This window comes from Dromiciops gliroides, chromosome 4, assembly GCF_019393635.1.
Source record: "Dromiciops gliroides isolate mDroGli1 chromosome 4, mDroGli1.pri, whole genome shotgun sequence".
Taxonomy (NCBI): Eukaryota; Metazoa; Chordata; class Mammalia; order Microbiotheria; family Microbiotheriidae; genus Dromiciops; species Dromiciops gliroides.
The window spans coordinates 276,010,713-276,029,452 of NC_057864.1; the positions used below are offsets into that span (position 1 = coordinate 276,010,713).

An 18,740-nucleotide genomic window follows, 5' to 3' on the forward strand; every position below is an offset into this window, starting at 1 on the left:
ATATAAAGGGACAATATCTTTTTTTAAAAAGAAAATTAAGAGTGATAGGAATGCACTGGGATAAAGGGAAAGGGATAGGTGTAATGGGGTAAAGTGTCTCACATAAAAGAAGCAATAAAAATCTTATGGAGTGGAGGGGGAGATGGGGGAGGTGTGGGGGAGTGAGTGAGCCTTACTCTCATCAGAAGGGGTTCAAAGAGGAATGTGAGGCTACCACCATCTTCTCAATAGCACAGGATTGAAGTTCACATGTCTTCCTTGATTCCTCAGTTTCTCACCTCCTCCTCCCATTGCCAACCCAGATCTAATCTGTTGCCAAGGTCTGTTACTTCTACCTTCATAACATCTTTTGCATATACATCCTTCTCTCCTCTGACATTGCCTCCTTGTTGGAGGCCCTAATTATCTCACACTTAGACTATTTCAATAGCTTGCTGGTGGGTAGTATATTGCAATCTCTCCCTTTCCACTCCATTCTTCACTCAGCTGTCAATGTGATCTTCCTAAAATAGAAGTCTGACTCATGTCATATCCCCACTCAATAAATTCCAATGAGTTTATAATCTTCAGGATCAAAAATAAAATTGTTTGGTATTTAAAACCTTTCACAATTTTCCACCCCCAAGGTTTCCAGTTGTGTTACACCTTATACCACCTCCCCACCCCCATCCCCCAAACTCTGAGATCCAGTGAAATTGATTTCCTTGCTATTTCTAGAACAAAACACTTCATCTTCTGACTCTGGGCATATTCACTGGCTATTTCTCCTATATCTAGAATGCTCTGCTTCTTCACCTTCTCCTAGCTTCTTTGGTTCCTTCAAGTCACAGTTGAAATCATACATTTTATAAGAGCATTTCCTGATGTTCCCCCATTCTAACATCTTTCCTGTGTTGATTATTTCCAATGTATCCAGGATATAGCTTGCTTGTACATGGTTGTTTGCTTATTGTTTCCTCCATTAAACCATGGATATTGTCTTTTGTCTTTTGTTTTGTTTTGTTTTGTTTTTGTTGTTTTGTGGGGCAATGAGGGTTGCAATGAGGGTTAAGTGACTTGCCCAAGGTCACATAGCTAGTAAGTATCAAATGTCTGAGTCCGGATTTGAACTCAGATCCTCTTGAATCCAGGGCTGCTGTTCTATCCACTGCACCACCTAGCTGCCCTATCTTTTTTTTTTTTAAACAAAGCCCCAGCACTTAGCACAGCAACTGGCAAAGAGTAGGTGCTTAATAAATGTTTATTTGCTGACTAATATTTATATAGAACTTTAAAGTCTGCAAAGTACTTTATATTATTACCTCATTTGATTTTTAAAACCGTATGAAGTCAGTAGTCTTATTACTTTAATTTTTAGATGAGGAAATAAGGCCTGGAGAGGTTACATGAGTTGCCCATGGTCACACAGCAAGTTAGTAAGTGTCTAAGGTGAGATTTGAACTGAAGTTTTCCTGACACCATGTTGAAGTTCATCATACCACCTCATTACTATTACTTGCAACTATGAAAATAACAAAAGGTTATAGTTGGTTAGGTTCTTAATTGTTTTGTAGAATAAAAACTACAACAATTCATTTTATGAGATAGAGGAAACATTAACATTGATAGTAATTAAAATGGGAAAAAAATAGTCCAAGCAGTCAGCCCCAGGCAAACAACCAAGAAAAATTGGATACAATTGAGAAAAAAACAAACAAAAGTGAAGCTTAAGATGAAGCAGGGAAGTGGTTACTGAAGAGACCAGTTCTATGAAATAACTTAAAATGAAAATGGCCATGAGACACTAATCTATGTACTAAAACTAACAAAATAAGAAAGTACCTTCATATATATAAATTTTATTGTTCTGATATTATAGTCTAACAAAAGGCACTGCCTCCTTTCAGCTGAACTATATTTCAATTACATTAGTGAACTGGAGTGTGGCATTGCATGAGTTTAACTTTTGCATGAACTTTGATTCATTAGAGCTGTTAAACGTGAATTTTTCCACTTTTTTCTGTATTAGTGGTTCAAAATCTCCACTCCCTATCCCAATTTCTGAGAAATTTCTGTAAAGTCTTTTCCATGTTCACAGAAAATCCCTTTGTCAATGACTCACTTTCAGGAAAAAACTTCTCACTGCCAAATTGTAGGGTTGAAAAAAAATACAGAATCAATTTAATTTTCCTTCATGATTCATTATGTTACAGGCCTCCAGAGAATATGTATAGCACTGAAATGGAAACCAAAGAAAAATAAATCTTCAAACTTGCAAGAATTACAATCATTTGTGAAAGCCATTCACATTATGCATCTAGCATACAAATCTTTTCAAAATCCTTGATTACTTAAAATGTGGGGAAAATTCTCATTATCTTAAATATAATGCACTGAGAACTGCAAATAAATCAAAACATCAAAGCATAATTCTTAAACATTTTACTTTTCCTATTTAGTGTGTTCTTGAGGAAAAAATAACCACCTGAACTTTTAAAATGGAAGAATGATATTGAATTTTCTTTATTTAGTAATATCTGTACTGAAGATCAATCCCAATAGTCTAAGCCTTTGGTAATAGCCAAATTTATTAAGCAACAAACTAGATAGATCTGAATATAACATAAATGACAGTGTAAGTTCAAATTGATAAACCACATGTTTCTTAGTTCTATAGACCAGTTTAATACCAGCAATACATAAAATGATGAAGCAAAGTAAAATTAAAAATAGTCCTCAGTCTTTTATACCTCTCCTATGCAAGGATGGCAGTAGAGTGATAAAAAGGGAGGGGGTACTAATAATCACACATTTTTTTGACTACTTACAAACCTTGACCTGGTCGTTGATATACAAAATGTGAGTTATCTGAGCTAAATCTATAAGTAGATTTGCTGTTTAATAAAAATTAATCATGTCAATGTTGCCATGAAGTGACATCAATCTTGACATTCTTATTACAAATAAACCTAGAAAAAATTAGGGATGTTACAATTATGCAGAAAGATAGCTCATATGCTCTATTTGGAATGCACCCCCTTAAAAATTGGCAGAATTGGTTTTACTGTATGGCCAAAGGCAAAAAGCAATATTACTTCATGACACATTTGGTTATTTCTTAATACAGTGTACATGATCAATGTTTGCAAAAAGACCACAATGCACATAGCTACAATTTATGTACATATGTTAGTTGCAAAGGAAAAGGGGGTTGAAAAATTTGAAGGATAACTCAGTAATACCCTTCGAAGCAAATAAACAGGTATTTTGATGTCAAGTAACTTAAATGCAAAGATGGAAATGAGCAATGATGGCAAAGAATTGCAAAACATGGGTCAGAAATAAGGAATGAAAGAGACCAAAGACTTAAAGAATACAAAGAAGCCCACCTCCTCTACATCATCCTCAAGAAAACAATTGGTAAGTGCCAAACAAAAGAAATTGCTAACCAATAACAAAATAAGCAAAACACACTGTCTTACCAGTAAAAAAGACTCATTGATATGGGAGTCATTACCTTGAATAAGTTGTCTGTGTATAGTCAAATCACACACTTGTTAGAGAAATGATCCGTACAAAGGCATAAGTATAAAAATGAGAAAAATGATAGAGCATACAATCCAAACAACTAAATACTGACCTATTTAAACAAGTTATTGAAAATGAAAAATGGGTAATGGATGATATCAATACAAGTTCTAATCATTTTATACAGATGTTCAACTGATGTATATCAATGGCTGTAACAATCTTGATGAACTGATTTATTTGCCAACCAGAGAGAAATGATAGAAAAAGGACGTAAATTTCAAATATAAACTCATTTGCAGAATCTTAGGAAGAAGGATGATGGAAGATTATGAGCACTATCCCCTCATAAAACAGTTAGAAGTGGAGGATAAAACCAGGTTAAAGTAAGCTTGTTGAGAGACCTGCTGAGCAAGGTCATACCAAGGACTTTTAAGGATAAAAACATCAGGAAGATAACAAACAGGAAAAATAGGGGGAAAACTGAAAAGAATTTTGGAATAGTTTTCCCACTGTCAAGGATATTCAAATGACCACACTTAAACACTATCACAGTCTCAGTGATTATAAAGGAAGTAAAGTGGCTCAAAAGAGAACAAAAGCAACAAAGTTTTCAGATTAGAACAAGTATACCAAGTGAAGATCAGTGTTGTTATTATGAAGGCAGTAATGAATTGAGTCACAAAGTATCTTAATGATAATAATAACAGGGAATATTTACATAGTGCTTTAAGATTTGCAGAGTTCTGCACATATATTATCTGAAGTACTGAAAGTTACCAAAGTTGTGGGAGGAGGGCATTTTAGCTCTTTTTATTAATTAAAAAAGGCACTGAGAGAACATAAAGAACTAATGACATATATGTATATTTTTCCAGCTACACAAAAATATGAGAATCATCTTTTTTCAATTGAGGACATCTTTGAGGAAGGTATTGCTAGAGAACAGGAAGGCAGGTTTTCATACTTGATGGTCCACATTAGACCGCATCCCTCCCCTCATACAACAGATTCAAATGTGTAGAATATATAACTCTATTGTGTTTATTGAAGAAGATTTTTGATTCCATAGAGCAAAATAGGTTCTCTTCCAAGAAAGGATCTCCCATTAATACATTAGCTTTAACCAGTAGCGAACCTGGGAGAAAATATGAGAAAAGGCAATGACAATTTGATTCAATGTAATTAGAAACTAGATTTAATCAAGGTTGAATTTTGGGAATTGTAATTCTCTCTAAATCATCAAACATCCTTGGTTGTTGTTATTTCAAAAGACTTTTGGGTCTGGCACTCTGACATACTTTCATGTGTGCTAATCTATGTCACACAGCCTGTCCTAAATTATAACTGAATGAAAACCAACTGATTTGTACCAAATCAGATAATAGATACATTAGTACTTTAATACTGATTGCAATGCATTGTGCCAATGTGTTTCTGTCTTTAAAAGATCTATTAAATTGAGAGAGAGAGAGCGAGCAAGTAAGCAGTGTCCTTGCTTCAATCATACTGGTGCTTCTGCTGATGATTTTTTTTAAATTATGTTAATACAAGATAATTAATGCAAGAGAATGTCTTTCCAGTCTCACCCAGTCCCCCTCACTACTAATCCGTTTCCTCTGAGATTACCTCCAAATCATAGCACATCTTGTACATTTATGTCATATCTACTGCCCACTTCCATTAGAATGTGTTTTGAAAGCAGGGACTGCAATTATTACTTTCTTTTGCCTAGCATTAAGCACAGCACCTGGCACCTAAGAAAGAGCTTTGAAAAATGATCCAGATATTAAAAAAAACAACAACACAAAGCAGAAGGCTTGAGCCACAGAATTGACTGCTGCTTCTCTAATCTCTTTCTGCTGTAATGATTGGAATGATGCCACCTACTGGACACTTACTATAGGAAAGCTCCACCATGAGGAGAATGCCTCAGAGGGCAAGGCCATGTGGCTTTTCCTTGGTGTCAGGAAGTGATATTTGCTCATGGGTGCTGTCTATCAAGGCTACCAGCCAATCAACTTGAGGAGCCTCCTATTTTCTGGGAGGGGACTGGAAGGAGGAAAGAGGGCCTGAGCGGAGAGCTCTGTCTCTTTTTGGTTCCTGACTTGATGGTGGTGGTGGTGGCAGAGGACTTCACAGGAAATTTGAGGAAAGATAGGAATGCCAGGCTGTTGGAATTCTGTTTTCAATCTTTCTCTTTCTATCTTTCAATAAACCCTTAAAAACCTAAACTCGTTTTATCAGTGATTTTAGTCAGTTTCCCCAAAAACTGGGGGAACAGATTAGAACCCACATTTAGAATCTTAAATTACACACTGCTAATTTCCCAGGAGCCTTCTTATCCTAGAAGAACCTTCTCCCCCTGCAGTGTTTTCCTTTGATTGGTCATTTCCTCCCAAAACCTCTATTTTGAGAAGTGCCTATATCAGTTAGATCCATGTCTTCATTTCTCCCTTTCCTGACTCCCCAGAATTCTTTCTTCTGCACAACTGTCTTTTTAAAAATATGTATTTACATTCCCAGTGCCCCCACACATAATAAGCACTTAATAAATACTTGTTAACTTGTTAAGTTGAGGAAAATAACAAAAAAAGCTTTTCTGACAGAACATAGAAGGGTATGGATATGTGGGATGACATAAATTATAATAACATTATGACCAATCTATGAAATTATCTATTGTTTTTTCTTTTCACAGCTATCCTATATAGTATAAATATTTGATTAACTATCAATTAAGCATGACTTTTAAATTTGATTTTCAGTTAGTCTCTCTGGCCCTATGTCTCCTTATTTGTAAAATGAGGGGGTTGGACTCAATGAGTTCTAAGTCCCTTTTCAGCTCTGAATTCAGGAATTCTATAGGTGATAGCTAAAAAGGAAAGGAAAGGAAAAGAAAAGAAAAGAAAAGAAAAGAAAAGAAAAGAAAAGAAAAGAAAAGAAAAGAAAAGAAAAGAAAAGAAAAGAAAAGAAAAGAAAAGAAAAGAAAAGAAAAGAAAAGAAAAGAAAAGAAAAGAGTTAAATCCAAAATCATATTTTTACTTGGTTTGTGGTCATGGCTTTGTACTAAAATGGCATAGCTGTTAGTGCATTCAATCACTAAGGCAATAGAGATATTTGAGTGAGAAAAACAAACAAAAGGAAGGAAACAGCCTTTCAATTTTGGCTATAGGCATTTTCCTTATGAACATTAGTATTTCTCCTAAATGGAATAACTTTCTATTAAAAGCCTAAACTTGGCTTGATTATGCTTTAATATGAATAGGGTTCAAATGGCTCACAGAGGGGGATTGCACAGAACCAAATCCAAACAAAGCAGAATTCCCTTAAAATATGTGTATCCAAGTTTCCTCAGCCCAGATGGCTTTAATGGCCAAGTTAAAGGCTCCACCCACACCTTCTACTCCCTCTATGTGTTGGCCCTTGACTGTCACTAATGGTACTCAGCTGTTTTGGCTCTTAGTTTCTTCCTGCCTGGCCACCCAACCTCACATCTCTTACTAGGGGAAAGATTTTTTTTTTAATGAACCCTTAAAAATGTGTTTTCTAAGCTAAAACTATCTCAATAAATATAAAATTTCTAGATTATCTGGGTGTACCAAGAGATAGAATACCATGTAATACCACCTCATCACTTAGACATTTTATATTTAAAGATATAGATTGACAACAAAGCTATAATTTGAGCATAAATAATACTGAATCAGTTGCAGCAATACCCATGTTTCTATTATCAACTAATTCTGGTACCTTCTGCATGATAAAAGAGACAATTCACTAACACTTGAAAATTCATGGAGAATTCCCATTCCCTTGGGGGTGCATTAGTTGGAATTCTCAAAGGAACATAAATATTATCCAACACTGTCCACCACAGGGGGAAAAATAAAGCAGGGTAATATTTCCTGATATTATCATCATCATGGGCTACTGATCATCATGGGCATCTAGAGTGGTTTTATTTTAGTTTGCAAAGTACTGCTAGGGTATGTCCCTTAGAGACTTAGCCAGGTCAAGAGTTAACTAGGTTCTTCAGGATTATGAATGAAAGAACAAAGTAAAGATATATGGGATCACTTTGGCTCCTGCCTGATCCTTGGTTTTCTTAATCCTGTGAGGTAATGAACTATAGTGAAAAAGGTGGGAAATGTAGAGTTAGGGGACCTAGGTTCAAATCCCAGATCTGCCACTTATTACCTATAGGAACTTCAACCATTCATAGGACCATTCATCATTTCTTGGTCCCATTCTAAGTATTTTAATGGAGGTGGTGGAGAGAAGGGAAGAAATGTTTGAGTCCTTCTGTCCTTCTATAGCATCCTGTGAGTTTTAATCTACACAACTGGAGAAATCTCAGAACCCAAGTCAAATAAATTTGCTAACAGCTTTACCCAGAAGAATCAGAATTCCAAGAAGGGAAGGGGTTATTGCTCAAAAACCTACACAATAAGGGGGCAGCTAGGTGGTGCACAGACCCTGGATTCAGGAGGACCTCAGTTCAAATCTGACCTTAGACACTTAACACTTACTAGCTGTGTGACCCTGGGCAAGTCACTTAACCCCAATTGCCTCACCAACCCCCCCAAAAAAACAAACAAACAAACAAACCTACACAATATTCTGAGAATCCTCAGGACTAGGGTAACGCTAAGATAAGAGGAAAACTTCTAAGGCCACTCCATACCAAACTGAGCACAGAAGGTGCTTTTTCAGTGACTGCTCAGTGGAGTCATATCATGATACTATTTAAAGTACCTAATGGCCCATGTATATTATCAAACCTTGGAAAAGAAACAATTTTCTTTTGTCTTCATCCTTGTGCCTATTTGGTGAGATTAAAAAGGTTAGAGATTACTCCAAATTTTATTTTCCTTGAAGAATAGAACTGGGATCCATAGTGTTGTGGTATTGGACACAAGTTGAAAATGAGTTCAAATCCCAACTACAAAAATTACTGCCTGTATGAATTTTGGCAAGTCATTTAGCTTAGAGATGGAAAGGACATAAGAGGTCATCCAGTCTAAGCTCCTCATTTTACAGATGAGGATACTTAGACCAGAGTGGCGAAGTGACTTTGCCAAAAATTACATAATTTGTAGGCAGCAGAGCCAGGATTCCGACCCAGTTCTTCTGACTTCTTTCTGATCTAGAGCTCTTTTCACCACCTCACACTATCTCTCCTAGCCTCAGTTTTCCCATCTTTATAATGAGGAAGTTGGGCTATATGACCTATATTTTCTTGCTGTACTATTAGATACCTCTGTATATGTATACACATACACACATGTAGGGGTACGTATATATATATATATATATATATATATACACACACACATATATGTATATATACACACATGCCATCTCTCCCACTCTTTGAAGCTCTACTTACATAATGTTGACAATCTGAAAGTCCCCAAAGAATTTAGAAACTTCTAATTAGTATACAGAACAGAAGGTTTGTAATAGAGACATCAACACAGTCTATTAATTCTGGATGAAAACAATAACTTACAATAATATAGCATTTACTATATGCCAGGCATTATGGTAAGTGCTTTACAAATATTATCTCATTTGATCCTCACAACAATCCTGTGAAGCGGGTGCTATTATCTCCATTTTACAGATGAGGAAACTAAGGCAAATTGTGGTTAAATAACTTGGATAAAGTCACCAAGCCAGTATATGTGTGAGGATAAATTTGAACTCAGGTCTTACTTCCATCAGGTCAATGCTCTATCCACTGAGCCACTGAGCTTACTCATACTTCCTAAATCTTACTGCACAAATTATATGCAGATACAAGTTCATTTCCAAATGTCCAATTGTTCTTGACAGTCTGTTTTCTTAAAAAGTCTGAGAGACATAATTTCTGAGCAATTTAATCACTTTATTAATAATGCCAGCATTTCAACAAAAGGATGGTCATTTCATTGTCTCTCTCAGATCAAAGACCATCATGGTGGTGGGCTCAGCATTTACATGCCCTTTGGAAAATGAATGTTCAAAAGTATGACAAGGAACTGTGATTGGTTAACAATTAATGAGAGTGGACTTTACAAAGAGAAGTGGGCTTACTCCAATGATGTGTTGAGAGTGACATCATGCCATCCTTGGACTGAGAGTCAGTCTATCTCTAGCCCCATAATGCACCCCCACTCCTCGAGCCTTGGGCAATTTAGATAAAAAGATCTGTTTCCACCCAAGGTCGCAGACTTTAAAACAATGATAAATTTTTTTTAAATCCCTTGGTTGAACTCGAATCCTTAGAAGGAAATAAATTTTAAAAGAGTTTAGTGAGTGAAGATACTTCTCCAAAAGACAAAAGGGTTGTATTAACTAAATTATTTTTTAATGGCCTGTTCTTAAACTACCAAAAGAATGCTTTAAAAATAAGACTATTTTTAACTTTTCAAGAAAACTATCTCTGAATCAGGGAAAATTCAATCTAGAAAGGATCCTGGATATCAAATCAAAAGAACTATGTTCAATTCCTAATTCAGTCACTTACTGTCTGGGTGACCTTGTAGAAATGACTGAACATCTTAGTCCTTCTCCTTCCTCATCTATAAAATGAGAAAGTTGAAATGATATGCCTAATTCTAAAATTTTGTGATTTGCCAAATTTCTGACAGACCAGCCCATTATTAATCCATTATTATTTTACAGGTGAACTTTCACATATACACATAAAGACCAGGTTCCTTTCATTAGCTAACACCCTCCAGTGAAATTAGAGACATCAACAGTAGAACTTTAGGTTATAAAAAAGAAAAAAAGAAAAATCCTTACCAAGATTACATTTTTTTTATAACTAGCGTTTATATTGAAGAAAGGAAGGGGGTAGTATTTTGTGGTTTGTGGGTTCCTTTTTTCCTTTTGTTATGGTGCCGGACTATATTAACATCATGCTCCCAATGTTAATCAGAATTCCTCATGATAAAATGTACAAAGGGTTTCCTTGAGAAAGTGTGGTTGGTTGCTTGGACACATACACAAATTTCAGGGAAATGAAGTATAACAAACAGTACCTAGTTAATAAACTGATAAAAAAAAATGGAAAAACTTAGTGTTAGGCTTCAAATTCAGCAGGAAGAAAAAAGGCTGTAACTTTAACATGTCAACACATTTAAAAAATATTTCAAGTAAAAGAGAATATATTCATGTTTTCATTGTTATTAGAATATGGCATGTCAAGAACCCCAAGGACCAGTTCTTCCCTAAGAAATACCCTCAGTTTGAAATATTTGCCTTCCTAAAAAAGTTAGCTAGCCCTGGGGGCAGCTAGGTGGCATAGTGGATAAAGCACCAGCCCTAGATTCAGGAGGACCTGAGTTCAAGTCTTGCCTCAGACACTTGACACTTAACTAGCTGTGTGACCCTGGGCAAGTCACTTAACCCTCTTTGCCCCGCCAAAAAAAAAAAGTTAGCTACCCCTTAGGTCATATAGGGTATATATTGTCATTGGCATCTTCCTTTGAGGATTGTGGCTGCCTTTATTCATTCTGTGGTTTACATATGGCCTTTTTAACATTGAGATCTTAAAATTAATAAAAATGTTTTAAGATTAAATGTTCGAGTTGTTTCCCTCCCCAACACACATACTCTCTCTCTCTCTCTCTCTATATATATATATATGTGTGTGTGTGTGTGTGTGTGTGTGTGTGTGTATGTATATATGTATATGTATATGTATACATACATTTATTTCTTTTGAGAAAACGTCTCAGAAACACACACAGAGGCATCTTTCAGAAAGATAATGTGCTATACAACAGCAATTTGGAAAGAATGGGAGAATCTATATTCATCAATGGAAAATAATTAGATGTGGTATATGTCATCCTATAAGGACATGTTCCTAAGGGATTTATTTCCCTGAAGTATTTTGAAAGATGATTTCTTTTGCAGCTACCTTAAATTATTATCTTTACTATGTCGAGATGTCCTAATTACTTTCCACTAGTAAAATACATAGGATAGAAGACACATTTGTAGATTTTATTCTTCAAAGTACATTTTATTTGAATCATGTATCCCAAAGAGTATAAATATCTTTAAAAGCCAACTAAGTAAGAAAGAATATTCTTGTCACATCTGAAATAATTTTAAATTTGTATTCATCTCACAAACTACAGTGTCAATACAGGAGAAAGCCATAGGGATAAATAAAGCCAAGGCACCACTTGGACTATGGCTTACACTACTGGAATATGTATCAAAGATCAACAATATTTGGTGGGAGGAATTGAGAGATATGGCAGGGAGATATAAAAAGAGAAAAAAAAAGAATGTGGAGCATGACACTTAACAAAATGATACAAAGTTAATTTTACAACAACAGGACTATAGATGACTAAGCTTTTAGTACTCACAGGCTTACCATCTTGACCAGGCTGTCCTGGATAACCATGATTCCCAGGTTGTCCAGGGTCTCCCTTGAAAGACAAAAATAAATTAATTAATCACAAAATAGTCATTTCCATTACTATAACAAAAACATAATGTAATCAATATGTCATGATGACAACCTAACCTCTGCCCCCTAACAAATATGTGGCTTTCAAAAAATGGGCATAAACTGGGGCATGCTTATGGAAAATTAGTGACTACACTAGAGTATTAATATATTCAGCATTGCAAGCCAGAATGCTAACACTAAATCAATAATTAAAATAAAACAAAACAAAATCAAACATAACAAAAAACAATTAATTGGAATAAGACCACATATTTTTCCCTCTAATTCTGTTAAAGATTCATTTAAATAATACTAAGTTTTTCATCACTCTTTCTAGGATCTTGGATTGGGACTTCCTGCTAAAGTTTACAAAGCCTCTTTACTCAGTCAATCAGTCTCTAAAAAGTTCCTGGAATACATACAGGTGAATTAGAATCAATTCGCTAGCTTACAGTCCATCCTTTTGCACAAGAGATCATTCCCATGAGGCCCAGTGATTATGCTTTAAGGAAAGGCCTATACTGGCTAGAAAAAGCCATGTGAAGGCAATCTCTTTGTCCTAAAACAATTTTTTAGGCTACTGGCTAAAGATGTATACTGTATTCATGAAATTCAAAAGGAAAAGTGAAAAGGGCTGAATGTATTTCAGGGGCATCAATAAAGATAAGAAACAGTCTTTTGATGTACAATCCAATACTCCAAAGGGGCTTGAATGTGGAGGGGCGAGGAAGAAAATTAAATTCTTAAGTCTGATGAAGAAAAAAATTTTAAAAACCTAGAAACAGCAACTATGCAAGTAATATCTTACCTAATGGGATATATTTTGCAAATGAAATCTCCTCCTTACCAGTGGGAGAGATGGGAGAGGGAAATGAGATAGAGAATCCTTTACTAGAGCAGTGGAAATAGGGGTAGTACAATTGTACTGATGTTCCTGAGAAGATTGTGTGTGTGTGTGTGTGTGTGTGTGTGCGTGTTTACTCATGTTTATTTCTGTTCCTTTTGTCCAGTTCTATAAATAATTTTTTTCTAAAAGATAGAAGGTTTGTCATTCACAATGGTTCCTTAGGCATGGCTCATTCTTTTCACAAAAGAAACACATATGCCAGCAAAATTAATTTCCTGCAACTTCATTATCATTCAGAGAAATTGCCTAACATTTAGAAAAAGAAAACCTTCTACTAAACAAGTTGAAAACCTTTTATGAAGATGAAGTTAAGGACAGCCATTGGGAATGGCTACTTAAAAACAAAACAAAACAAAACAAACAAACAAAAAAACATTGTAGAGCACTTTCTAGCCTGGGATCTCTCTTCTATTAAGTTACCACACATCTGCCTTTCTTCAGACCACAGGAATTTCTCCTACAATTCAGAATTCCATGATTCAGCTACCAGAACATAATTTCCTTCTTTTACTTTTGTCTAGGAGCATTTAACATACCTATACCCCTTGTTGTAAAGACACACACACACACACACACACACACACACACACACACACTTCAAAAATATAACTAATTGTCTAACAACTGAGGTTCTGCCTGAAGTTCAAGGCATCAAGTTTTGTTAAACTAACAATCATTCTAACTTTCCAATTGTCTGAGTTTTAAACATTCTATAAAACACGACTTCTTTAAATGAAAGTTATTTTTTAATTAACTTCTCTAAATTCAGTCAAAAAGTGAACTGATAACACATCCAAAAGTCATAAGCTAAAGTCACAGAATTTCAGGTCATCTGTCCCAACACATACCTAAATATGCTATGACCAAATCCTAGGCCAAGTTTAGAAATAATGCTAATATTGAATAAATGGATATAAGATAAATTTTGAGTTTTATTTTTATGACAGCATTTGATCTTAGTTTTAAGATCTTCAGGTTCAGACTTTAATTATAAGCAGAGCCATGAAACACATGATGAAAATTTCCACGTGGGATTGACATACAAGCTAAAAACATCAAAATTATGTGTTTGGATAATAAAACGACAGACTATAAAATGAAGATGTTCCAGTTATGGTGAAATTGTGATGTTGGCAATTTAGAAAAAGGAAATTAAATTAAATTTGACATTACACATTTTTATTTAATATAATTTGAGCCACTAGATTTGGCATGAGAAGTTTTACTTGCAACATTAAAATCAGTTACAGAATTTTATTTTGCATTTGATACTTTCATTTTGCCAATTCACCACCAAATGTTACCAAGTGGGGAACAATGGGAAACAATACATCTTTTTTCTTTTTTGCAAATCATATATCTATCTTAATGAGGTAGATCAGTTAGTTAAAGCATGATGCTCATGAAGTGCATGGATTCCATTACCACCAATACAAAAACTGAAAATGCTAGCCCAAATGTCAATCGGAAAATAACATCATCTCCGTCTTTGAAAGACTGCTAAAGTAGGCATATAAAAATAATTATATAAGGCCGAGTTTATAATGGTTGTTATAGAGAGATAGCGTGTTGCAGGCATCTCTCCAAGACTATTAGATGCAGATGTACATTGATAAAGGGAGTTCCCTCACTGGAATTCTGTATAACAATGAAAATTATAGGTTCAAATAAAAATATTAGACTGAAATGAAAGACAAAGAGTAAATAGTGCATGGGCATGCATATGTGTCAAGAAAAGACAATTTTTATTTATTACAATTGCATCATAGAATGCACTCACTTTGGGTCCTTGGAGTCCTGGTTTTCCTGGTGGACATACACAGGGAACTGGGGTAGAACCTACATCACTGGGGCCATTCAGGCACTATGCAAACCAAAATAACAGAAAGAAAAAACATAAGCTTAAAACCTTTCAAACATGCATTTAAATGAATCATTGTCACTAGTTCCTTGGGAACCTTGAACAGACTACCACAGGTGAGAGTGTGTGACCAGGAAATTATCATTGTAAAAGCTTTCTGCTGCCTTTCCCAACTTGCTAATACAGATCACATAGGTTCAGAGGCATGATATGTGAGAATTTATTAAGTCTTTATATCATCCCTCTCCAATGTATCTATTATGTACATTTCTTGATCGTCAACATAGAATCTATCATTGTTTGCTCTGGTAAATTACTTCAATGCCATTTGTATCTCTTCAGCTAATGTCTCTATCTGTTAAATGTTGGGAACAAAATAAGCATGGTATCTCTGGACACTACAAGATTGCCTAACACAGTGTCTTGGTCCCCTTCTTCAGCTGAGAGAAGCTCAGAAAACACCTGAGTTCAGAAAACATACTGACTACTAAGTCTATATCCTCTCTGAAAAATAGATGGGTTACTCTGACTTTGAACACACAGAGAAGGCTCAATGATAAATTACTTAGCCTGCCCTCCCCCAAAGCTAGCCTATCACTCAAGACCATTCTAAAGAAGCCATTCTGTTGAATCATCTTAAAGCATCAGATTTATTAAATCTGTTAACACACAGAGAATAGCAGTAAGACTCTTTGGAACTTCTCCAATTCTTCTATCAGATCCCATCTTAAAGTAAGGCTGTATCAAGCTCTTTGTTTGGTGCCTTCTGATCCCATAAACAGTGTTATACCAATACTTAAAGTGAAAACACTTTATTAACTGGAAGAAAGATTTCATGGGCATTTTCCATTTTAAACCATTCTAACAGGGAAAACCAAGTCAAGATGAAAATTTTGATTCTGTAGTGCATGGCTTCATTTATAAAAACTATATCCAGGGGCAGCTAGGTGGCGCAGTGGATAGAGCACCGGCCCTGGATTCAGGAGTACCTGAGTTCAAATCTGGCCTCAGACACTTAACACTTACTAGCTGTGTGACCCTGGGCAAGTCACTTAACCCCAATTGCCTCACTAAAAACAAAACAAAACAAAACAAAAAACTATATCCAACTGGCCAATCTACTTACAGTTGTTAGAAAGATATTTAATATTTCCAAAGTGCTCGTGTGACACAGTAAGGTGAACAAAATCACTCAGGCTTACCTCTCCATTCTGCAATGAGAACCAAAACAAATTATAAAGTTATTCAAATTTATGTAAAATTTACATATAATTACCATATTAGATATATGTAAATGATCAGATTGGTTTACCACATACAACTTAGGAAAAAGAATAAGAATAACCCACATTTATATATTGCTTCAAGGTTTGTAAAGCACTTTCTCACAACTGTCCTGTGAGGTAGATAAAGTATTATTATTAACACTTTATAGATGAGGAAACTGAGGTTTATATATGTTAAGGGACACTCAAATTCAGTCAGCTAGTAAATACCAGAGCCTGAAATTGAACACAGATCAAAATGCTAAAAACAATTTTAAAATAATCAAATAAATAACAGCCAAAGTCTAAATTAGTGTAATCTTTTAAAAGCCTATCTTTTATCTAAGAAAGGACATGTCTAATAATCAAACCACATTTGATGCTAACCACATAATATCTCTCTTCCCTTTCCCACAAAAGCAGATATTCAAACAAATTTTATATTATTAATTATTGTATATTATTATGCTATTATTTAGGTCAAAATTAAGTTAAAATTAGCTTTTTCCTCCTATATTTTAGTGAGTTACTTTTTCTGCAAACACATGTTCTATGAATTCAAAGAAGTCTAATTCAGAAAACAAAAAATGAATAATCATTATTCATTGAAAATGGGAAAACACACAATAATTTTTATGCTTGTAATTATACATGTCATAGATGGGCCTAATATCATATACAATAAATGAGTTTTGTCTAGTTATTTTTAAAAAGATAATAAACATTCCATCTATAGAAGTCAAAATACAAAAGGATTATAGATCTAGAGTTGGAAGGGATCTTAGAAGGAATTTATTCCAACTTGTTCATTTGCCAGTGCAAAAAGAAAAGAAGCAGAGAGATAAAATGGTCATACAACAAGTAAGAGCATCAAAGGCAAAATTTGAAACCAGGTCCTCCTGATTAAAAATATAGCATTCTACCCATCACATTATGTTGTGTTTTGACAGAATATTCTGTTTCTCTTGACCTGGTCCAAATATTTCATTTTTATACACAAATATTCACAATCACAAATTAGAGAGAAAGAGATCTATCTATCTATCTATCTATCTGTGTGTGTTTATTTTATTAAAAAGTGCAACCGGTAGGATATTCTATGAGAATAAAAACACCTTTAGAGAAAATGGGATAGGCTTTTCTTATTAGAGTTTCCCACCTTTCCAACAGGGATTGTTTCTTTGCATTTCACATTCCTATTCAGACAGTGTCACAGCCATTCCCTTTTTGTACAGTAAAACCTCAAAGCAGTTTTCTTTTACATGTAACAATTGCTATTCATGTCAAAAATAAAATAAACTGTAAAATACACATTAATTTAAGGCTAAACTATCAATCTGTTTCTAATTTGCTCTAAAAGTGCTGAAGCAAATTCTTGAAAATGAACCTGTCCTACTTACAAATCCAGGGATTTCACAAGCTGTTTCACGGTTGTTTTGTTCTGGGTCACAGTAGATTCTTAGTTTTTGGACATCAAACTATAAACAGAAACATAGTAAAGTAAGTACGGTTTGAGGAGACATGACAATTGACTCTTTGAGTATAATGAAGGAAGAAACCAGCATCACGAATTTTAAATGAATTAGCAATTGTTAGAAACTCAAAATCACAACATTCAATTAAATGTAATACAGTAAGCTATGGCAAAATTCGTATGGTAGTAATGAGACAATGTCATTATGATAGGAAAAGAAACAATTCTCAAGATCTACAAGACCAAGATTTGTTTTCATGGTCCTGCAGTATCCCTACATTTAGAACTGGTTCAGTTCCAAAGAGGATTTCCTAGGATAGTTCTTCCCAGGTTTTTGCCCAATGATTTGGAACCCAAAGGAAAGTACTAAATTTCTAGGAGATTATTTGTAATTATCTCAGGGTTCAGGGTTTGAAATAGGAATATACAACATTTTGAGAAGGCCTCATGCAGCAGCTAACACATTCATAATTAATAATTTTACATCTCATTAATATTGAACTAGTTAAAATTATTAGACATATAGCATTATACAACAGTGCTTATAACTCATCACTTGACCACTGTATCTGCTTAGAGCTACACTCCAAAGATGGTGAATATCTACATTTTTAAGAAATTGTTTATTATTTTAACCTATGAAATAAACTCTTACCCTCAATCCCTAGATTTCTGACTCATTCATTAGCAACATTTTGGGTTTTGTTTTTTAAATAGCTTTAGGTATATGCTGAAGACAATCCATGAGTATTTGGTTTTCACATGACATTTTCATTTTCATAAAGATTTCTTTTCAGGTAAGTCAAATACTGTGACCCTTACTTAGCACCCAAGCATGTTCTTTTCCACATTGTGAATGAGATTTTTCCCACCCCTTAGATATCAGTGATTTAACCATCATAATAATCAGTATTATACGAGACAAATGGTAGTCTCTTAAGTTAGTCAATTTGAATATTATATCATTTGTTCTTTATGTATTCTGAATATTCTTTAGTGGCTTAAGCTAATGCAGTACTTGTAAACTTGTCTCTTGACCATTGCCTCTTCCCCATTGTGGTTACATGTTCAACCTCAGCTTGGTTGTAATGTCCCCTTTTAAAAGGTACATTGTGCTTAACCACAACACTAGAAATAGTATCTTCTAAGCTGAAGGAACGAAGCAGCATTGAGACTCAGGACCATAGCATTCTGTGACACAATATGTGAAACAGTCTAAGCCAGATCACCAAGATGGCTGGGTGCCAGTCACATTTGGTGAT

The 18,740-nt window shown here is 34.7% G+C and overlaps 1 protein-coding gene across 1 annotated transcript in view; it reads right to left on the minus strand.

The window, feature by feature from the left end:
• COL21A1 (collagen type XXI alpha 1 chain) overlaps positions 1-18,740 on the minus strand; it is a 236,272-nt gene that overhangs the window by 96,818 nt on the left and 120,714 nt on the right. Inside the window, exons 7-10 of the mRNA XM_044000075.1 lie at positions 17,405-17,482; positions 15,942-15,950; positions 14,659-14,742; positions 11,886-11,948 (exon numbers count right to left, since the gene is read on the minus strand). Coding sequence (XP_043856010.1) covers positions 11,886-11,948; positions 14,659-14,742; positions 15,942-15,950; positions 17,405-17,482 — 234 coding nt within the window. The remainder of the gene's footprint in view (positions 1-11,885; positions 11,949-14,658; positions 14,743-15,941; positions 15,951-17,404; positions 17,483-18,740) is intronic.